A 23,407-nucleotide genomic window follows, 5' to 3' on the forward strand; every position below is an offset into this window, starting at 1 on the left:
CTCTAAGCAGTCTCCTAGTGGGCTACCTCTCTCCCACTCTAGGACTTTTAGATGTCATTTGAAGTTGGGGTTGACACATAGATGCCATAAAGGTGCCAGAGGGTTGTGATCACAGATATATATGCCTTTTGTAGTGCATGCGAGCTGAACTCAGTCAGAACATATTTAAAAACTGTTAAAAATGTATTAAATACAAAGAATTTTACTTGACCTATTTTCTCCTATACCTTTGTCAAGCATGTGCTGTGCATTTAGTTTTTTATAGCACTTTGTTATGAAAACTTACAAATGTAAACATGTTTGCCAGTTTACACAGAATGAATATCCTGGAGCACAAGGGCTGATAGAAAATGCACAAAATCTAAAACCAAATATATTTTGTTCCTCCTGCACTACCAAATTGCACTGGGATGCTGCCAGGCAAAGATGTCTAGTGCTACATACAGTGGTCCTGGGGTGCAACGGACATGTGTGTACATTTTTTGTGCTGCAGGGCACTTCAGTGTTACAGAAGGGGCCACAGATGCTCGTGTGGACCATTCTGTAATACTGATAGCACCAGTGCACATACATCTCTGGCGCTACCTTGAGTGTGTATTCCTTCATTTGCATGGGGGCTCAATCACACGCAAATGAGGGAAACACTTTCCTTCTACAGCATTGCAGTGTTATGGGTACTGGCAAAGAGGCAAAGAGGTCATCTAGAGACTGACTATGACCCACAAAAGGATGGTGGATTGTAAGTGTGGCCCATGAGGGCAGTTCTCTTGAGGTAGAAAAGGTGGTCTAAGGGACCTCCTCTGACATCCCCCAGCAGGCAGGCATAGTCACTCACAACACCTCCAGAATGGGATCTATGTCCCCTTGAAAGTGTAGGCCTTTGACACCAGTAATGTAAAAAAGGACCTAACTACTTCAGACAGCAGTCCCATCCTTTCCTAATGCACTAACCTGTAGGCAGTAAATGTTTGCTGCAGCCTTTGGGACAGTACATTATCAGCAATAGGATGCATTGTCTCCGTTTGTGACCCGCAACGCAAACAAGGACAGTTCACCCTATTTGTAATACAAAGACTTCTAGCCACAATATAGGGCGGCATCCATATGTGCAACACACTAGTAGATAGAAATACATGTAGCTCAAGGCCAGATGTACGACCCTTCTATTTTGCGAGTCGCAAATTGCAACGTTTTGCGGCTCGCAACATGGAATGTATAAAAGTGTCTCATACACTTCTTGCGATTCCTAATGGGGTCGCAAATGACCTGCCTAATCAATATTCATGAGGCAGGTTGGAATTTGTGACCCATTAGGAATGGCCAGCACTCACATGGATGGTGGCCTGCTGGGGTCAGCAGGCCACCATGTCTATGACTGCTTTTTTAATAAAGCATTTTTTTTTATTGCAGCCCATTTTCCTTAAAGGAAAATGAAATGTTTCTTTTTCATTTTTTAAGAGCAGGTGTCATCTGTGGGACCACTGCCTTCTCTTAAAAGATATTTTCACATCCATTCACAAAGGGGAAGGGATCACCTGGGGACTACTTCTGGTTTGCGAAAGGCTTACCAGCTACTTGAAGTGGTAGTAAATTGCGAGTGTTTTGCGACCGCAATGGTACATTCAAGTGCAACTCGCTATTAGGAAGGGACGTCCTTAGGACGCCCCTCTTTAATAGCAACTCGCAAAAGCTATTTTGCAAGTCACAGACTCGCAAAATAGCATTTGCTACCCTTTTTTGCGGTTGCAAACGGGCTGATTTTCCTCAGTGTTTTGAAACGAATGGACCTTGAAAGCAAATCAAGTAGGAATTGACTTTGCATGTTTGCTACATCCTGGACCTTAATCACAATGTACTGTGTCATTCATGCAATTTCTTCTGATCCCTGTACAACTCTTTGTGTGTTTTAGGGACGTATATTGGGTGCTTCAGTGATGATGCTGGGGAGAGAACTCTGAAGGCAGCTGTGTTCTATGACTTGTGGAAGATGACAGTATCTCACTGTCAAGAGGCATGCGCTGAAAGGTGAGTTGGGTACATATAGAACATTGCAGCTTTAAGGTTTCCCTGCAGGGAAAGAGAGATCCCTATTTTGTGGTACACTAGTGTTCGACAGAATATCATGAGAATCATCGCTGTTCACTACATGAACATGTAAAGGATTACATGAGCTGTCTGTGCAACCTAGAATTTAAAATAATTTACACTAGTGATATTCCTTCCCACTAACAACAAGATTTTACGTACGTATGTGGTATTTCTGCAGTAGTTACCTTGCTGAAATGCATTGGGCGCTGTACAGGGTCAAAGATATAGATACTGTCAATGTGCAAATGGAGAGGTAGCTGGGTAGTGAACTGTTATGGCAACATGGTGTGGTGTGTAGCGTTCTCTAAAAATGTATCACTTCAGTTCTTTCCTAAATTGAAGCAAGGGAGACGCTAGAATTTGGTGCTCACATCTATATTTTTTCCATTTAAAGACATTAGTAACAACGAGATGTGATTGAATTCCATGTTGTCCTCATTTTTCCGTCAATTTCGCTGAGCCTCTGTTGGAGGTATGTGCAGCATTGGTCTACTGAGACTGGATAAAGGTGAAATGCTAGCTGACCTGCTGTTTGTGAATAAGGCATTATGTTAAAAATGGGTTACTGGTTGACTGAGGTGAGAACACTGGTCAAGCAGCAACCACAATCCTAGTCTGTGTAAGGCAGATGCAAACCCCAAATTAACCTGTGCTCAACCCCCTGTTAGCTTGGCATTGAGCACTCAGGCTTAATTTAAAAGCATTGTGTGAAGTATTTGTGCAACACTTCAAACAACAAAACTGTGAAAACAACACACAAAAAGACACCAGGTTAAAACAATACAGATTATTTTAATAAATAAAACAGAACCAAACCTACAAAAATCCAATTAGTAGAACTGGAGATATTGCATTTTAAACTTTTCACAAAAAATAGCTCCAAAAAGCACAAAAAGCCACCTGTGAATATCTGGTCGCAATAGATCAGTACAAAGTTGCAAGTTCAGGCTGACCGCAATGGAGCACGGACTGGCTACAGAGATCCAGTTAGGCCCGCTGAACCAAGTACCTTAAATCCTGTTTTTCCGAGTCTTGCCTGTAACTGCATTGAAGATACATCATGCAGCTGAAGTGAATTGTTGGTTCCAAAATGCAGCGAGGCTGCGATGCGAGGGCCTGCATCATTGTCGAGGTGATGTAAAGTCATGCATCGAGGATGCAGTACGCAGTCTGGGAGAAGCGTCTGTTCCATAGAGCTGTGAGGCTGCGATGCAAAGTCTACTATTGTCATTGAGGCTGTCATAGATGAGGAATGCAAGGGCCTGCACCAAGGATGAGTAGTGGTGGATCTGAAGGCACTGCGGGTCGTGGCGATGATGCAGGTCTTTGCAACTAATCCAATCCATGCAGCAGCAGAGATGCGTCAGTTCTGCTTGGGATTTTGACACACAGCAGAGAAGATACAGCGGTTCCGCTGGATCCACAGAGGCTGGTAAAACACCTTAAGCCCACTTCCAAGGGTCCAGGACTGGGGTTGCATCACTTGGCAGGGTGGACTCACAGATGGCAGAGCCCAGGTGCAGATGCAAGACTGTTGGAAGCCTGTTATATCCCTGAGGCCTCAGATCGGGAGGACAGGCAACTAGCCCTTGGATTCCCTCTGGGTTCTGAGTAGGTCTGGGCAGAGTTCTGTTACCCAGAACTCTGCGAAGTGCCCAAAAAACTCTGCCACGATCCGTGGAGTTCACCAAGCATCAGAGTGCGGTAAGTTATGCCGCTCGCACTGAATTTTAGCCCAAGAGGGCGCTGCTTCTTCTGCCGCTTGACTAGATGTTCTACTTAAGTGACAGCGACCTCAATGCGATTGGCAGGTTTCTCAATGTGAGCTGTAATGACCTGTTGCGATTTCTCGCGTTGAGAAATCTCACAAGGGCATGATTTTCCTCACTCATGTTTGCCAACTGAACATTGGCGAGCCGCACACGAGAAAAAGTCTGCTCCACGCCACTTTGCAGAGTTTTCAAAAATACTGTGCTCCGCACGGAGTGGGCAAATCTCTGCAAACTCCATTGGCAGAGCGGAGTTCATTGCCCGCCCCTAGTTCTGGGTTCAAGAGATGCAGGCCCAGTCCTTCTCACCCAGGCAAGAGGGCAGCAGGTCAGCAAAGCAGCTGCCCAGCAAAGCGACAGTCCATCAGCGGCACAGCAGTCCTTCTTCCTGTAAGATTATTCCCAGGTCCAGAAGTGTTTCTGAAGTGGTGGTGCCTGAGGTCCTTCTTTTATGCACAGTTGTGCCTTTTAAATGGGGAAAAGCTTCTGGAAGCATGCCTTTGAGGAGCACAGATATCGTACCTTCTGTTCCCGGACTCCAGACTAACTACATAGTGTATGCAGCCCTTTGTGTGAAAATAGGAGACAGCCTACTGAGGTGTAAGTGAGGCTGGACACAACTCCTCCCTTCCATCCTGCCAGTGATGGCCCATCCAGTCACACCTAAGCTCCAAATGTGTATGACTGTATAGGCAGAAAACACAAAGCCCAACTGGCAATTACACACAGTCATATGACCAGAACCCGCCTGCCGGCACCAAATGACCAAGGCAAGAAAATGATAAGTTTCTAAATGTGTATTTTTAAAGTTGTGATTTTAAATCCAACTCCACCAAAAGTTAGCATTTGAAATTTGCATTCCAGAGACACCAAAAATGAATTGGTAATCTCTCACCATTTAGAAATTACACTTATAAAATCTAATAAAGCAACTCCAATGTTATCCCTTTGGTGAGATAGGTCTTGCAGAATTGAAAAACGCATTTAGGAGTTTTCCACTACCAGGACATGTAAACCTTAAAACTTAAATGTCCTTCTCTTTAAATATATTGCACCCTATCCTCTGTGCTCTCCAGAGCCTACCCCAGCGGTCACTTAAAAAGGAAGGCTTGGGCCTGGCAACAGGTATATTTTGCAAGGTCATGGCATGTTAAAACTGCACACAAAGTCTCTGCAATGGCAGGCCTGAGGCATGTTTAAAGGACTACTTAAGTGGATGGCAAATCAGTGATGCTGGGCCACTAGTAGCATTTCATTTACATGCCTGTGGCACACGTAGTCCACTTTACTAGGGACTTATAAGTGAATTAAATAGATCACCTGTGTATAAGCCAATGTTACCATGTTATGAGCAGAGAGCACAAGCACTTTAGTACTGGTTAGCACTGTAAAAGTATGCAGAGTCCTATTGCCCTCAAAAATGAAGTCAGCAAAAAGAAGGAGGTCTGAAGGCAAAATGTTCGGGGGAAATCACACAAAGGATGCCACATCAAACACATGGTTTAACCAGGTTGATGCACTGGGATATGTTAGTTAGCAGGTCAGTCCTTTACTCTTCACTCTCTTTCTCTCTCTCTTTCCATCAACCTATTCTTTCTCTAGCTACTTGCCTGTTCTCCATCCTCTCAGTCACTGATACCTCTCACTCTTTCTTTCTGTCTGTCTCTCTTTTTCTTTCTTTTCTCTGAAGCCCTGACTGTACTGTCTATAACTAATCATATACAGATCTCACCTACTGAAGGAAAGCATGGTTGCAATGGGATCTGGTAGGCACGTGCATAGTTAACAAAGTCAAACCAGGACTGTAGCCTAACATATCTGCAGTGGAGACTGACATGCGTCCAGTGATGCAGGGTGAATTACACTGGAGGCATGCAATGTTGCAATAAAGACAGGCATGGTTGAAGTGGAAGCAGACAAATTTGCAGTAAAGTTAGGCATGTTTGCAGTGGAGTCAGAAGGAATATATTGGAAAGTTGCAGGAATGCAGTGAACGGAAGTTTGAATTGGAGCATTCAGGGTTGCCAGTCATCGGCAGAGCAAGGGCTCCTTATGCCTAATGTAAGTAAGAAAAATGGAAAGCTTACCCCTCCTTCCCCCCTAATGTTTGAGGGACAGCTGCTCGCATAATGGGCCAATCATTCAGGTGGTGTTAAAGAACAACTACTCACCCGCGAGGGTCTCAAGGCGCTGGACAGAAACTAGGACAAATATAACTTAAACTCTAGGCTCCGTTGCCACTGAACTTGCTGTTCTAATTATAGTTCCCACCCTGAGGCGTGTCTTTTGTTTGCCAATCTGATGTTCTAAGGATTCTTCAAGTGAAGACATGGTGTGGAAGTCCACATAACCTGGCTACAGTCCCTGCAATGTTAATACAACACTGTTGGGCTTTTATTCAATTGAACTCCCTCTGGTGTCTTTGAACTCTATTGAAGCCAATCCTCTTTCATCTGTATTGTCACCCTGTGGATTATGCTTTCACACTGCTGGTCATGAGGACCCCTTTCCCACCTACTTGCCCTCATCATCTCAAGGACATTATTGAAACCCTGGGGTCTGCAGGTAGTGCTCTGTGTTACTGCCCTTTGTTTCATAGACTTGTCTACAAAAATAGTTCATAATCAAAGTATATATATATTATTCGTATTTAAAATCAGCCTGGGAGCACAGCCAATCATCATAATGGCCATCAACTTATCTTTGGTGGGGGTGGAGGGGGTGCGTGTCACTAAAAACACTGCAAATAATCACAAAACCTCCCTATATGCCACACTCCTAGAAACAGACACTGGTTAAAAGCTGAAATATTTTACTTTCTCAAAAGCATTAAAGATGGGCAAGGATGAAGATCAAATTGTCTTGGATAGTTAAAAAATGGAAGCACATCGGGGTCAAGAATGAGATACAGGGAGGGATAAAACAAGCAGTGTAACACAGGGCTTCAAATCCCCTGTGGTGAGAGAGGATCCTGATATCTTCATCCTGGAGACACCCTCATTCACCTGTCATCTTCACCTTCAAAATCTTCATATGCTTCTTAGAAGGCCACACCCCTTGCTGCATGGGTTTAGTTAGTGCCCTAGGCAAAACCGCAAAGATACCATAGAAACCCTTAGGACTAGGCTTCAGCATAAGCAATATCATATAGGAAAGAATCCTTCCCTTTTTAGGCAACCTGAAGGGTAGATTTTTTATAATCGGCTCAAGGGCAGGCTGAATTTTTAGCCAAGCAAGAGTTTAGGAAGGTGACTTCTCAGCAGGTCAATTAATCAATCAATGAGGATTTGGAGAGTGTGGCTAATCACCTGTAAGGGTATCCAAGCACTGAGAACCCTGGTGCTGGGTGGAGGGGAGTCAGTTGAAAGGCAGGACTTGAATAACCCTTCAGAATTCCAGCAGAGCACTAGAGATCCGGAGGTAAAGCGGGAGGTCATTCCAGGACTTCAAGATGAGGTAGGCGAAGGCATGTCCTCCACTGTTGCTGCGGTGGATGCGGGCGTGTGGGCAAGGCAGGTTGAGTGCAGTTGACTGGAGGGCCTGAAAATTTGTACTAAAGAGAGGTCTCCTGAAGATCTCAAAGTCCCAAACAGGCATTGCTGAATAGCAGTTTGTTTTGAGCAGGTATTATTACTATCCATCACTCAAACGATCAAAACTAGTCTCAGTGTTTAGACCAGTCTGATAGACTACTTGTCTGATAAGACTCTACAACTCTCTACGACTCTACTGTTGGACTCTTTCATACGTATGTAGCCAACTGCAGGACACCCACTGCTTTTGCACTCTGATTTAAATTGATCACTAGAAGTGGCTCTATGAGAGATTCTGCTTCTGAAACTCCATAAAAGGTTCAGTTTAAATTGACAGAACTGGGGCACGCAAAGCCTCATACAGATAGAAGGGAGGGCTGGGCAACCAAGGACAGACTACAGAAACTTGTAATGGTTGTAGGCATTCACATGGGTACATATTTTACCTATCTACCAAGATCTACCCTATATTTGCTATGGAGACTTAATTAAACAATACCACAACCACGTGTTACCAATCCGAAAGTATGGGTCACATCATTTCTGGCCAAACCCTTCTGGTCAGGGTGGGGTCATTCCGTATGACGGCTCTCCTGGTAAAACATGGAGCTTACATTAAAACATTCTGCTGGACAGCAATTTCTTCATGGCTCATTCCTTAGAAACAGCACAAGCCAAGTAAGCAGCAAAAGGAAGGAGTCACGATATATGTGAGTCATCCTGGGGAGCAGGGAACAGAAGCCGGTACAGACGAGGGGAAAGAATCGCGACCAATGCTTCAATTGCACCGACAACATGGAGTCACAAAAAAATGGGCCCTCCTGCTAGAATGTGGTGAAGGGCCCAAGAGCCTACCATATTGCATAGATATTCTTTGGCCTTGGTCTGGATAGCGGTCTCCTAAAAGGTAGGGCCGGATTGGCCATAGCGGACACCAGGCATTTCCCTGCCAGGGTGAGGGCCGGTTTTGGACCCCTGAGGGGCCGTTTTTTGTTACCCCGCTGGTTTTGCAGCAAAATGCAATACCGGCCCCCTGTAACGTTTGTAGTACGGCCCTGCTGAAAGGCGGGGGAGGTCAGAATGGTAGCAGTCACCGCACTTCCCCCCCCCCCCACCCCGAATCGCGGGCTGCAAGGGCCTGTGTAAAGGCCCTGCACCTACCCAGACAAACTTCATTTTCAGATGAAACACTAGCGCAACACCTCTTCCTTCGAGTTGCTCCACCGTGTATGCATTCAGCCTATGCCTTGTGTGTGTCAGCCCAGTTCAACCGAGTAACAGCTCCAGCCAGCTTTGATAAACTGCTCTGATTGGGCCTGCAGATCGAATAGTGAATGCAAAGTGGCCTCCTGTGATGTTTACTGCACTGATAATTAAAAATCGTCACAGTCCATTAAGTATGATGCTGGCTTGTACCTGTATTGCATATTTTCAAATTTCACAAATGTTAACGGCGCCAAGACTAAAAGTTCAGATTCATTTATTTATGTCGTCCATTCTGCTAAGCTCCATTTGTTTCTTGCACCTGAGGAGAGCACACTCTTTCACCTCAAAATGCAGAATCTGCAGTCCACCTGGGCATGAAGAAGACCTCTGATGGTTCTGTAAACCAAGTCTACGCAGAGGCGTACTCAGGACCCTGCAGCGAGGGGGTGGGGGGGAGGCATCCTTCAGAAGCCCCTCAACCATTGAGGGGGCCTTTACTCAGCCAAAGCCCAATGGATAGCTGGAAAATATGGGAGACTCGGGGGCCTTCTTCACATTAGGAAGGGGGGGGCATTATTTTGGGTTACGCCCGCGGTTTAGTGCTGGAGGACTGCGGGTTGATCTTATAGAGGTTTAAAGTACCCCGGGGTGACGTTTGTGCTGAAGAAGAGATGTGCATTAAAACCGAAAATCACTGGTCTAAAAGCTGTTTGGATGGTTCAGTTTTTCATATTTTTTTTGGGGGGGCGGAATATTTTTACTTGATTTTCATAACAGAGAAAAAGGTGAGTAACCATAAAAGCACCATGGCACAGTAAGCATCCAGTCTTTCATTTTTTTGAGTTTCAATTAGAAATAATATTCTTAAGGTGCTAAATGTTATTTACTTTTATCAATAAAGTATGATGTGCGTCCTCTTTGAATCTGATTCACTGCTGTGTGAGTTAAACTGTAAAGGAAGCTCCTTAGCTGATGCAATACCACGCGAGGCATCAGCTGCAAAGGTCCCTGCAGATCTGGGCTCATGCCTTTGAATTCAGGTGGGGTCTTTGAAGTTAAAGCAATCTCTTCCATCCCTCAAATGTATAATGAAGGAGCGATTGACCCTGGGGGTATTCTTCCTGCTCAAACTTTTACTTTCTCTGAAACTATTTTCAGACATGATGAGGGATATCGATTATTTTATGGTATTAATTTAATTATGTGTGGTTACTTCTCGGACATATTTATTGGAGATAATCTTAAAATGTGACAGAGCTCATGTGTAAGAATCGAAGTAAGACTCGATTAAGCAAAAAGGTATGTTAGAATATTACATACACAGTAGCTGTCACTGGAATCAAATGTTGTGCAATGTTCCTTCCTGTGATGTTTGTGGTGTCATCAAAAGGCATTCCATATAATTTTACCACTCTGTGATTTTGGTGAAATGACATCTCTATTGCCTTCATGATTTTCTTTCACTTTCTCAACCTATTCTTTATTAAATTCTTCTGTATAAAATGAATGGGGGTTGCTTGTATTAGTTTAAGATATACTAACACATTTTCAAAAAGCTTTCAACAATTCCTGCCTCACAATTCCATACTATGGCACTAAGACCCAGCCACTTGCCTCTGGTAATATTTGTGCCTACTGTTCCATAACTCGCCAGGTCATGCAGAACATTTCTGCGTTGTTGACATCAAACATTGACATATAGGAACATGGGTGTTTGTTGCAAAAACTTTAGATTTTATTGTACTCTCATAGATGTCACCTGGTTGTATGTCGGAACCACACAGGCGTTAATCACACCTGCCTTAATAACGTGGTCCAAACAACGAATGTGTCTTTACAATGCATTCTGTTACAACGCAAGTCCTTACATCGACTTGCCTTAGGGAAAGCGCTACAGTTGGAATAGATTCATTTAGTATTCCAACTGTGATCCGTGCAACAGTAGAGAAAGAGTGGGACTTGAAGTTCAACGTCAATCCAACAACGCTTTCCTTAATGGAAGTCGTTCTAACCACTTGCGTGATAAAGGCATGCATTGTAAAGATGCATCCGCGGTTCGGACCCTGCTGTTAAGGCACAGGTGGTTCGAGCTGCGGTATAGCAGCTGTTTCCCATGCCTTCCTTATAGACACAGAGAAACGGTAGGAGGAGACGGCTCCTGTGGTTTGCAAGCTAGCCTGCCTCGCTCAGATAAGCCTTTGTCAAACATCAAATACTAAGAGAAAAAATTCAAATTTATGCCTTGGTTACAAACTTTATTCTTCTCAAACACATGGTAGATATGTGCAGAGGTTTGATCAAAGACATTTGCAATGAAATTGAGAAATTTGAAAGTGCTCCTTGCTCAGACCTCTCACATTCTACGGGTAGTGCCGCAAAGAGTGTCGTCGGAACAATTTGTCAACAAGCACATGCACAATGTAGCAAATGCTGACAGATATGTGGAACGTTGTTTAAGCTTCTAGAAAATGTAATCCAAGTCATTTTATTAGATATGTGGAGTGTCCTTTTCAATTTTTAGATATAGAATGCAATATATACTTAAGGTCAATGATCTGTGATGCCTTGCAGTGATGCTTACAAAATATCCAGCATGCTCAGAAAGCACAAGAAAACCAGTTTGAGGTGATTGAAAGCTGTGAACTTTCCCCTGTACAGGTCTTACTTGTACGCTGGCCTGGAGTTTGGTTCTGAATGTTACTGCGGGAACACGCTGCCCCGGAACAGAGCCAAGGAGGTGGAGTGCAACAACGAGTGCAAAGGGGAGAAGAGCTCGCTCTGTGGAGGTGTCAACCGACTCGCTGTCTTCCGGATCGAGGAGCTGCGGGACATCGCCAAGCAGCGTAAGTCAGGAGGGTCATCGTTGGAAGGGGTATACAATGGAAGAATGGGTAATCGGGGGTCAATGTGGGAGAGTGACCGCATCAGTCTGGATGTAGTCCTTGCGCTTGAGTTACTTCTCCTTTCCAACAGTAAAAGAAAAAACAAATTGCATCATGGAAGACCAGGACTTGGAGTAATGAAGATTACCGATAAATAACCAGGTCATTAGCTGCCACCCCAGGGTTAGTGAGTCGTTGCTCCTATAAGTAGCTGAAGAGACCCTCCAGGGTGCAGAAAAAATGTACTTTGCCTTGCCCAGTTGATTGCCAACAATTACCAGCTAAAAACATTCCAGAAAGTTGCTTTGTTTGATTATGTCATTGGGGGTTTTGAGTTCTATTGTCGCATCATTTCTCTGTTTGAGAATCGATTTTTGTATTAAAAAAATGTCTGATAAAGTAGAACTTTATCGAATGTTAGGAACAGGGAGGCTGTGGTAATAATTTTAAAATGTAATTATGGTTTTGGAAATTTATGCTGTTTTGCTGTTGCAAAATGTGGTGAGTGGAATGTTTTATGAATCTACAAAACAATCAGTATTGAGCTACAAAAAGTGATGCAACCCGGATTTTTAAAAATGTGTAAACTAAGCATTGGCTATGTTTTCTCAAAATAGCTAATGCTGTGTATATGTTCCTGTAATGTGCTCATGTCATGTTACTTCCACTCTTTCTTGTAATCATTTGCCCCAACCTGCCTGTAAACATAAACAGCACCATGTGTGCATTCTTGGGATAATGAGTGAATTATGAGATCTTACGCCTTTTGAATTTATTAGGAACTTCATGTGACATTTCAATGTTTGACTCTGGTATCGAGAAAGTCTGCTCTCAATGTCTGATGCTGGACTGTCCAAAGACAACTCCATCGAAATCATGTTAACACTGTATAGTTTTCTCCTCATTTCATAGTGCTCCATTTTTTTGATTGCGAGACATTTCATGAACTTTAACCCATCATGATGTCTCACTTGCCAAAGGCCCATTGGTAGAGCAAGTGATATCAGAAAAAGCCAGCTGCACAGCCCTGTTTTCCTAAATAAGGCTGATGCTTGTGAAATATGAAAAAGTTTTCTTGATGTGAACTCTGTGAGACCAATGTCGGGCATGGCTACAGCTTTATAAAATAATATCCTGTTCTCACTTTGGAAAATGGATAAGTGCATTGGAGAGAGATGCTTTCATACTGTGCATTAAACATAAAATGAACAATTGTTAGGTAACACTTTTGTTTATGGCAATGCACCATTAATGTGTTTAGGATCTATCATTGATATCAATTGGTAAAGAAGGTATAAGTTATCTGATGCACTGTACGATCATTATCTTTTTTATAACTGAAGTATTCAAGCCTTACTCCCATCTTCTCTGGTCCCCCTCCGAAGGCACAAAGGAATTGACTAAATACAGAAGAATTAATCTGGAGCAGGTGTGTGATGAGACCCCTGCAGCCGTAAGCCATTTCTTGGTGTGCCACTTAAGGTAGTTTTCTGGCATTCTTGCTCACTTCTGTCTCGCGTTTCCAGGTTCAATGGTTTTCTAGAAACTTCTTTGCTGTTTTTTAAAATATTTTTCATGTAAATGTAATTTCAGTCATTTCACACACAAATTGTCATCCTACCTTTAAAGTCTTTCGCTTGCGGGCAGCGCCCAGCAAAGGTGCAATGATTTCAGAAACTAAGTGCAAAACGGTGTTTAGCTCTGTGGGTTTTCTCTTTTGACGTTTTACAAGCTGGCATCCGTTTATGGTCATTTTTGACAGTCCCGGAAGGCAGCTCCCTTCATTGTCCCTCATATAACACTGGTAGTGATAGCACCTGCAACACTTTCTTCTATTTCATGCTTGTTCTTAACCTTGCGCTCTGTGCCATGTATGGGTGGGCTCTATTAATCAATTAATCAGAATTTATAAAGCTCGTAGGAGGTGTGTGGCGATTCCTGCATCGGGGGCATCGTTGCAGCCTAGTTGACTGGTGATGAGTGACTGTGTCACGGTGCATCTCGTGTGTAGGGATAGCCACTTGAAGATCTTACATAGCATGTGCAGAGTGAGGAAGCAGGTTGAGGAGATGGTGTGGATTCATGGTGATCTTGGTGTCAATGCTGATTCCGTGGTTTCTGGCATGGTCAGAGCAAGTGGGTGCGGGTCGTAGGTTTAATGGCCACCAGTTGTCGTTCTATGTGTTGTTGCTATTGCCAAAGATCAGTACTTCCCTCTTCTCTGTGTTCAGCTGCAAGCAGTTGTTCTTCATCCAGTTGGCAATATTTGTCATGCATATGTGAAAGTTAGTTCTGACTGTGGTGGGATCGTCGGTGAGTGAGAGGATGAGTTGGGTGTTGCTTGAGTAGGAAAATATCTTGAGACACGTGGTATCTGACGATATTGGCCAGCAGGGTAATATATGTGTTGAAGAGCATTGGGCTGAGGGATGAAACTTGTGAGACATAGCCGGTGATCTCCTTGGGTTCAGAGGTGAAAGGTGGGAGGTGGATCCTGTTATGTTATGTTATGTTAGCCGGATTTATAGAGCGCACAGATGCCCCAGCAAAGGGGCGTCCTGGCGCTGCCCTCTAAGTTGTTACGGCGAGGAAGGAGGTGATCCATCTGAGTGCGTCCCCTTGGATGCCGATGTGGTGGAGTTATTGGATCAGGATGTGGTGGAATACGGTGTTGAAGGCTGCAGAGAGGGCAAGGAGGATCAAAGCTACTTTTTCTCCTTGGTTGAGGAGGGTTCATATTTTGTTGGTGGCTGCTATCAGAGCAGTTTCGGTGCTGTGATTGCTGTGGAAGACGGATCGGGTGGCATTGAGTAGCTGATTCTGCTCTGGGTGAGTTATATGTTGCTATGTGGTTCATCGTCATGTGTGTTTCATTATGAACAAGCTCAGGTCTCCAGTGAAAGAGAAAAGGGAACTCATTTCTGAAGGTTGTTGACATTCACAAATATTGAGTATGGCCCTTTTGTATTGAGCCTTCGGTGCCATTCTGTTGGAACGTCCTTAGTTGAACAGAAGGTGGCAACAGCTTGTCTATGCCAGCTGTCTGTAAATGAATGCAGCATCAAAGCAACACTAGTTGTTTGGGGGGCAACAGACATTGTGGCATTCTATGTGGCTACACGTAACGTTAGTTTAATATTGTCAAAGAGGTATATGATTATTACAATTAATTACTTTTTAATATGATTTTTGGCGATGGTTTGTAGTTGTTTGAAGGCAACAATATGAATAAAGCATGTAGTGTTACCTGAAAGCCAACGCCATTAGTCTGTGATAACTGATGTTTGAATGGAGTTAACTGAGGAAGTGCATAAGGCTAGTTGTCTTACGTATGCCACCTAAGTCACTGATAGCCAGTGTCTTATTGCCCAATCTATGCAATCATAACATTCCTTACATCTTCGAAAGACCCAAGCAGAATTTTACCAGGTATTAGTGTTCTGATAAATCCGAGCCTGCCCTGCTTTCCAGAAACAATCCTTGGAACCCCAGGAAGAGCTGTATCGCTCTTTAGCATTCACCAAAGCACTTGCCTGAGGGGCACTGTGCATGATGCATCTGGGCACAGCAAAGCCGTAATAGAGAAAGAGATGCATTGACTACTCTTATAGATGATATTCTCTTCAACACCCACCTCATCACATACTAGACTGTAACAGCCAACAATACATCATATCTGGAAAATAAAACATTCCATCTCGAGAGACCTCCACAAAACACAAAGCCCGGTTATCTCCACGCAAGAAGTCAATAAGATGATACAAGAAAGAACAATACGACATGTATCTTGAAGTGACAGTCACTCCTGCACTCACAAAGAAAACTGAAATCTCACAACTTCAAGAACCACCTTATCCACTATCACTGAGGAGCACCACTTCTAGGGTTAAGCGGCCTCAACAACTGCCCCTTCCTTCCTCCTGTGCCCACTATTCTGACTAGTTCTAGGTGCCCAGAGCTCTAGTTTATTCTAACTAGACTTGCATCACAGAAGAACCATTTTACACACAACATGCAAGAAACGGGTTGCACGACCTACAAATAAATGAACAACCACTCCATAAAAAATAGGAAGGTTTTGCTCATGTGCAGATTGAATCATGGAAACATTAAGTACGGTGGGGCGGAGACCCCAAATGCATTGATTTGTCCCTAGTCTGGCTTCACTGTGGTGATGCAAACGCATGTCATGTCCCATTTATTAACCCATGCATGTCTAGGGTGTTGTAAGGAATGTGTTAAAATGGTTGTACATGTGTATTTTTTGAGACCCAAGAAGGCAGTGCTGAACAACAGTACAGGACATTGCTGTATGCATTTTAGCAGCTTTTGGGGATCAGAGTTACAGCTTGCTAGAGCGCCTGTATCCGTGGCAACCATTTCAGAGACGCTGTAATTTCATAAACATTTCATGTGTAACAAATGCTGCAGACGTCGCTAGAGGAAAACACCACTTCTGCAGGCTGTAAGAAGTGAGAAAACTGACTTTGAAGTGCGCGTAAAATACTGAGCGGCGTTTCCTTCGCTGCCTAGATGGAGTGAGTGTCAACCTTGCTGATCAATTTAGAAATTAGTGAAAAAGATCAATTCCCCTTCGCCTTCTTAAAAAATCTTAATTGAGTCATTAGTCTGGTTAATTGAGGATGAAACATCAATTAATCCAACTTGTTCCTGCTGCCGTTATCAAAGTAGGGGCACTTTTATTACCCAGGTGAGGGCAAGGCATTACAGTACTGTAAATTCTGCTGTTTTTCAATATCATGAGGTCAAAGTAAAACTTTCCTTATTGCAGTATGTCTAACAGAGTGCAGTAACGCAACTTGAGGGGCCTGCCTGCAAGGTACATGGAGGGAGCCTAAGACCACACAGTTCAAGCAGGGAAGCTGCAATTCATCCAGGTTTTCTGGTTCAACTTAGTAGAAATCAGCCAGTAGATGGCATATATTTATCTTTTCGTATGTTGTGTTTATTGTTACATTTTTGTGCCTTTTACTACAATTATTATTTAGTGCAAACTCGACCCGAAGGTTTTGAAGCGTTTTACAAGAGCACCAGTTACATTACACAAGGTCACCATTCATTGTTTATAGTGATGGGAAGATTAAATGATGTATCCGTGTGAGAAGAACAAGTCCTTTCACAAAGGCATGCACTCGAGTAACTTGAAACACCGTTGTTTCTTCACAACTGGTAATCATAAATAATGCTGCTTAAACCAAATTTATTTCCATTCTGATTATGTCTTTATTTTCAAGGCCATCTTATGATGCTTCATTTTATTTCTTTTTGCAAAAATTCAAACATCAATTTGCATGATCAAAATATGAAACCAAATGCATTTTGGGTCTGTTGTAATGACCCTTCCTCAGGGGTTTGAAGCAAATTGACTGGTACGCCTTGAGGATGGAGGAACTCTCTTCCGTCAAGAAGAGAGTTCCTCCGTCCTTGAATGCTAGCGAGTGAGTGAAACTATTTAGCCTGATGGAATGAAGGGGGTTCTCCCTAAGAGTTTTTTTTTTAGAATTATTGTATTTTGGTGCACTTTGCACTTTTCAGCACTACTTCTGTGATAAATGGACTAAAAATACAGTTCTTATCGCATTCATAAAATATATAATAGATTTTCTGGGTTGACAAGCAAGTCTGACTAGCGAAGGGGGCTAGGACAGTTACTAGGCAAGACTGCTTTGACTCTACCATTTCCAACATAAAACAAATAACATAGGTGCATAAATGTCCACAAAGAAACTTAATTGTAATTTTGTTCTTACCGAAAACTCAGGCTGGCCACTTCCTTTTCTGTATCAGCTATTCAACATTGATTGCCCAGTAATCTTCATGACATATTAAATAGCGGCAAGTATAAGGAATATGCATTAAAAACAAACATTTAATTTATAGGAAGTCAGCAAAAGCTTTGCATTTTTGAGCAAGGCAATTTTGCAAAGTAAAAATGAAGAGAAATGTGTACTTAAAATTGTTCATATACGGCTCTGAAGTCCTTGGTTCCATAAGTACCTTAGAAAACCACTAAATAAAAACAGATTATGAAATTAGACTAATATGCATTGCTTAAAATGTAAAAAATATCTATTAAAAATCTTTCATTTATTTTAGAAAGAAACAACAAAAACGTTATATGTATAAGCAGGCTAGGTAAAAATTTTCAAAAATAAAACTTTTTACATTATTTTAAATGAAAATAAATAAAGAAAATAAATATATATATGCATTCACAGATACATAAACACACATATATAAATACTTATCAACTGTACAGGAGTTGTTTGACTATTAAATGGAATGAGTACGTTGCCAACAGTACTTCGTAATGTGATCAAACAAAACAAAATTGGCTATAAACACCTGAAATATGATCACACATCAGATTCATATTTTCTATTTATATAGAAAGTTGGCTCCTCGATCTTTAATATGAACAAACTTTTCAATTGTTCTTTTGTTGAATTCTGGTAATTTCCTTTATTAGCTCTTTTTCCATTGATAGCATAGCCAATGTATTAAGCCTAGCTTGAATCATTGTGTTTTGCAAAAATGTTTTACCCTCTTCAGTGTGGAAAAACATCATACAGACTCTGCTGTTGTCATGGGTGTAGTAATGAAAACTCTTAAAAGCTTTATAGTCTCAACAGAGACTTCTCTAAGTTGTTTTCTCAAACAAAGCTAAATAAAGCCATGGCACCACCAGTAGCCTGACGGAAGTCTCGTCTCCCATACAGGACTGAAAGTTCAGTACGCAATCTGGCTTTGTCTAGCATAGGATAGGCTGCTATCAGTTCTGCAAGTGCCTCGGCTGGGAAAGATTTGGCATGTTTTTCAATAATTTCACTTCTCAATAGTGTTGCACCTACAAGATGCTTTGTGAATGCAGAGCGCTCTCTGGCATGGACCACAATAATATCACAGACTTCTTTTGCTACTTGGGTCAAAGTATTTATTTACAGTCTCTGGTTTACCAATTTAGAGTCTTATGGTAATTTAGAAACCCAAACTGCCAATGGATTCCTGTAATTTGGTGATGCTTGTCACAAAGTCTGTAGTAGCTTTCTGGACAATCACAGTGTCAATGTCTCACTTTTGCAATTTATTATATAAAATCTCTATGTGGGGCATCCTATGAAAAAGAAACAGAAATAATATAAACTTCCTATCTACTAATGTTCTAGTAAATCCCTTAGCTTCACATATTTTATTGAATTCGAAATCACCACAGTTTGCAATGGTTGTCATGCATTCAAGAAGATTCTCTCTGTATTCATAAATTATGTTTATTGCTTAATATTCCAGCGAGTTGCAGACTATCCTGGAAGTCGTCTTGAAACTATTTGTTTAAGAATGTCAGTCCTTTTCAGGGAACGGGCAAAAAATGCTGTTATACAACCCACATCTGAAAAGAAAATTTTAACTATAGATATTTTAGAGGAAGCCTGTTCCATAATTAGGTTAAGTTGGTGGGCATAGCAATGAATATAATGTGCATTTGGGTACACATCCCTGATTTTCTTTTGTACCCCATCAGTTGCACCACGCATAACGCTGGCACCATCGTAGTTTTGAGCAATTACTTTTCCTTTAGCACATTGCTCAGGGAAAACCATATTTTCTTGTAAAGTTTTTTATAGATTGATTTGCGTCAAAATAAGGAATTATTTTTACTAAATAATTTAACGTAAGCTACCTCTCTGAGCTTAACGCAATTAACCACAGAACACATGAAATCTAGTATAGGAAAGAATCCCTTGTAGGCACTTTTACCTGATGAGTCATAGTAGAGACATCAGCTGCACCATCAGCTTGGAAAGCCACATAATCAGTATTTCTCAACTGCTGTGTAATATATTCTCTTATTACCTCCAGCATTCAGTTCAGCAATTCATTCTGAATAGTTTTAGAGTTGCCTTCAAACACTGTGGCTGTTTGTAAATGTGTTTCCATAGCACTGTCAATGCTGTAGACAAAATCAACTAGGCCCCTGAACACACCAGGATTTAGAGACTCAGTTTCGTCATGGCTTCATAATGCCAAATCAAAGGCACCACAAAAATGAATGCAATTCATCATTTTTGATAACATTTTTCTGTTTTTATCCACTTCTGCATTCAGGGCTGGACTGGTTACCGGGCAGCTGTGTGTGCTGCCGAGCTGGGGGCTAATTTCTCTGTGGTGGGGGCTTATTTCTTTGATGGGGACCTGCGTGCGCATTGAAATAAATAAAGCCAAACGAATTTCGTTTTTCACACGCAGGTCCCTATCAACGAAAACAGCCCCCAGCTCACCAGCACACACAACTGCCCGGTAGCCAGTCCGGCTTTGTCTGCATTTTGTTTTCTTACTCCCACACAGTATGCTTCAGTCAATTGCTGTACAATGTCCGATTTTTCAAAAAGAGATACTTTTAACATATTTGTCAAACGAAATTTACAGGAATCATGTTTTTCTAATTTTCTGCCAGATGCTTTAGGTCAGTAACTCTTGTTTTTTGTCCAGGTGTCTTCACCTCCAAAGAGTAAGCAAGGCAAACTGAATACAGCATTTTTAAAAGCACTACCAGTAAGCCATTCCATCCTATCATACCATGTTCTGATAAACCAAAGTGTGTAACCCTTTCCCCTATCTTTTGCAGACTGCTCAATTTTAATTTCAGGTTTATCAGCTCCTAACGTCTTCACTTGCAGTTTATCTGCATGTGTCATGCCCAAAATTGGGTTTATGAGGAAACTGTTAACTGTGTTCATTGTGTTCAGCAATATATCATACTGGAAATAGAAAACCTAACCCGTTTTTAAATATTGATTCGTTTGAAGACACAAACACTTTATTAACCAAAATACTGAATAAACACTAATATGAATTGTCAGGGACACAAAAATAACAGCAATTAGTCATCCATCCTCATTTGAACAGGAATGCAACTGCAGCAGCACTTACAGCTGTCCCCCAAGCGATATAGTCTTGTAACTATTTGCAGAATTCCTCCTGGAATCCTGTTAATAATTAAACTATGGTGTGAGCTTTGAGGGTAGGTACCATTGCATGTGCAACACCAGTGGTGATTGAAAAGCTTGAGCATGTGAATTCAGTGATCTGCCTAGAATTGTAGGGTATATTCAAATTATTGGGTCCTTGAATTACTATTATAAGGATAAAATAACTATATGTTAGGAGTAATCCTAAAACAAAGTACTTATACATTTGGACTTGACTTTAGATGGCAAATAATACAAAACGTGTTGAACATTTTCTTAAAAAGCTTAAGACTTGCATTGAGCAATACCCTTTAAAAGAGTTCTAGGCAGATCTCTGATGTATCCAGTGCCCATCTGTACAAAGCACAGCAAAATAAATGTATATTTTTCCATTTAAGAGTTCAACATTGCAGTTAGACTATTTCCAAATTCTAAAAATATTTGAATGGAGCTGCTTTACACACAAGACAGACTATAACTAAATCCTATAGACAGTGCTAGTCATATCAGTGATCCTATTTCTAAATGGACAGGAGTAACACTGGGACAACACATTAGATAGATTTTATATATCCTACTCACTGTACATACTCTGTGTGCAGTAAAAATATATTGGGGAAAAAAGTAGACTGAAAAACATTGGTGTCACAAATATTGTTGACTGAAAAAATAGAATGAAAATAAGTAGTGTCATGCATTATAGACGAAAGATACATGTACTGGGAGCAAGGGTATGGGGCATCCTCCTAAAGTAGAGAGAAGCATTTAAAATGAGATAAGGGAAACGACTGGGAGAGTAGCAATAATTCAGGTAAAGTTAGAATTAATGGATAATTAGGGGATTTTGGGGTAGCACTAAGGAGCAGAAGAGGGCTATTATGAATCAGGGTCACATTAAAGAATAGTATATTTTTTACGCATCAAGAAAGGATAGACTTTATGGGCAGTTTGGGGTTTAAAAGCTGTAGGGATGGTAAGCATCAAGGGATAGTAAGGGTTATTAGGCTACAGTTAGATAAATGAAAGAGTGCATACAATAATAAAAGATTTAAAAATAAACATTTTGGGAATTTTCATAGTTAATCATGAAAAACACCAAATTATTCCCTTGAAATTCGAACTCACCACAACCTCATACTCTCTGCATGTTCTGCTAGGATAAACCATCAGGCCTCCACACCTAAAGACCACGCAGTTGGCACCCAAATACAGCTGAATGTGGACCTTTGCGGTAAATAGAGAAGAATGTCCTACCTTCTGGCTTCAGGTCAAGGACCAGGAGGATGAGTTGCAATCAAGGTTCTGTCACAGCAGGGCCGGAGCCACCTCGTGTCCTCTTTCGATATCTCTCAGTACTGATCTTGAATGTAATTATATTATGACTAGTCCTAACTCCAATTTCTCATATGCTAGAAGAATTAAAACAAGAATTATTACCAGCAATTACACTGTATTGATGTAATGTTTCTAGCAAATGTGCCTACTGTACAATACTGTTTTACACAACACAGCTTGACTTCAACCTCCACTGCATCGTAGACCTTTCCAAGGCTGAGGTGGCCGGTGGGCTCATTTGCGGGTTACTATAACTCTATTAAAGGGAGCACCTGCATCTTTCTTGAGCACTGTGATCCCCAGGAGAAAGAGCTATTAACTTTACTACTGTCATAACTCTTGATAAACTGATTAGATTGTTGTGGTTTAGGCCTGTTTTTAATTAGATACAGATGGCCTCTTTCTCTTCAACTGGTGTGGAGTTTTTTGTGGTGTCTTTCACTGTGTTACTTACTATGTGTTGCACTAATACTTAACACATTTCCTCTTTGATAATCCTATCTGCTCTGCGCCAAGCTACCATACAATGAGCACAGGTAATCTTACATGTGTATGTGAATAAACCTGACTAGAGTGGTTTGTTTCTGCCTGGCTTAGGTGTTTACCCTAGCCAACCAAAATCCCCATTTGTAACAGGAACATATTCAGAAGTGCCTGCACATCGTCTGCTTTCATTCTGAGCATCAACGTGCAAAGGGGGGGGGGGGTCTTATCAGATTGCAGCTGGGCCCATAACAAAGGTTGAATTTAAAGGGCCATCAGGCATCCTTTTGTTCCAGGGAGCCAACTAGAGCTTCACACCTAGATGCAAATGCCTCGACTGGGGTGAAACAGCTGCCCTCACCCTCCTGGACCTCTCAGCCGCCATCAACACCATTTCCCACTACACCCTCTGCGCAAGACTCCATGACGACGGCATCCACAACAAATCCCTGGATGGATCTGCTCCTTCCTCACCGGCCGAACAGAGAGAGTCAGACTTCCAACATTCAACTCAAAACCCACTGAGATCAGCTGCAAAGGGCCTCTGGGATCTTTCCTGAGCCTGATCCTCTTCAGCATCTACAGGGCCCCACTTGCATCCATCACCAAAAACCATAGACTCAACATTATCTCCTACATCAATGACACCCAGCTGATTCTCTCCCTCACAGAAGAACCCAGAGCCATCTAGAGCTACTTCCACAATGGGATAAAGGCAGTCTCCACCTGGATGAAGAACAGCTGCCTCAAGCTTAACTCAAACAAGGCCTAACTCCTCATCCTGAGATCCATCCCTCAGTGCTGCCACCCCCTCTGCCTGGGATGACTCCTAGTGACCCAGGCAAAGGAGGCCCACAGCACCCACGTGAAACCTTGGTATCTTCCTGGGCTCCTCAGTCTAAATAAACCACCAAATCTACACCGTTTCATCCTCTCATTTCCACACGCTCCATCTACTTCAAAAGATCTTCCAGTGGACCCCCACCGAGTACTGTAAAACCGTCACTCATGCGCTTTTCAGCACTGTAGCTGGCACCACGCAGAAACTCCAAAAGAAACTCCAGAACAACTCTGCCAGACTCATCCTAAACATCCCACTTCACCTTCACTTGCTACCTATCAAT

At 42.1% G+C, this 23,407-nt stretch overlaps 1 protein-coding gene across 1 annotated transcript in view; it reads left to right on the top strand.

Moving 5' to 3' along the window:
• The window catches only part of WSCD1 (WSC domain sialate O sulfotransferase 1), a 335,167-nt gene that overhangs the window by 165,092 nt on the left and 146,668 nt on the right, over positions 1–23,407 (top strand). Inside the window, exons 3-4 of the mRNA XM_086954536.1 lie at positions 1,911–2,025; positions 11,255–11,439. Coding sequence (XP_086810662.1) covers positions 1,911–2,025; positions 11,255–11,439 — 300 coding nt within the window. The remainder of the gene's footprint in view (positions 1–1,910; positions 2,026–11,254; positions 11,440–23,407) is intronic.

The sequence above is a fragment of the Lissotriton vulgaris genome, chromosome 2_1 (genome assembly GCF_964263255.1).
Source record: "Lissotriton vulgaris chromosome 2_1, aLisVul1.2, whole genome shotgun sequence".
Taxonomy (NCBI): Eukaryota; Metazoa; Chordata; class Amphibia; order Caudata; family Salamandridae; genus Lissotriton; species Lissotriton vulgaris.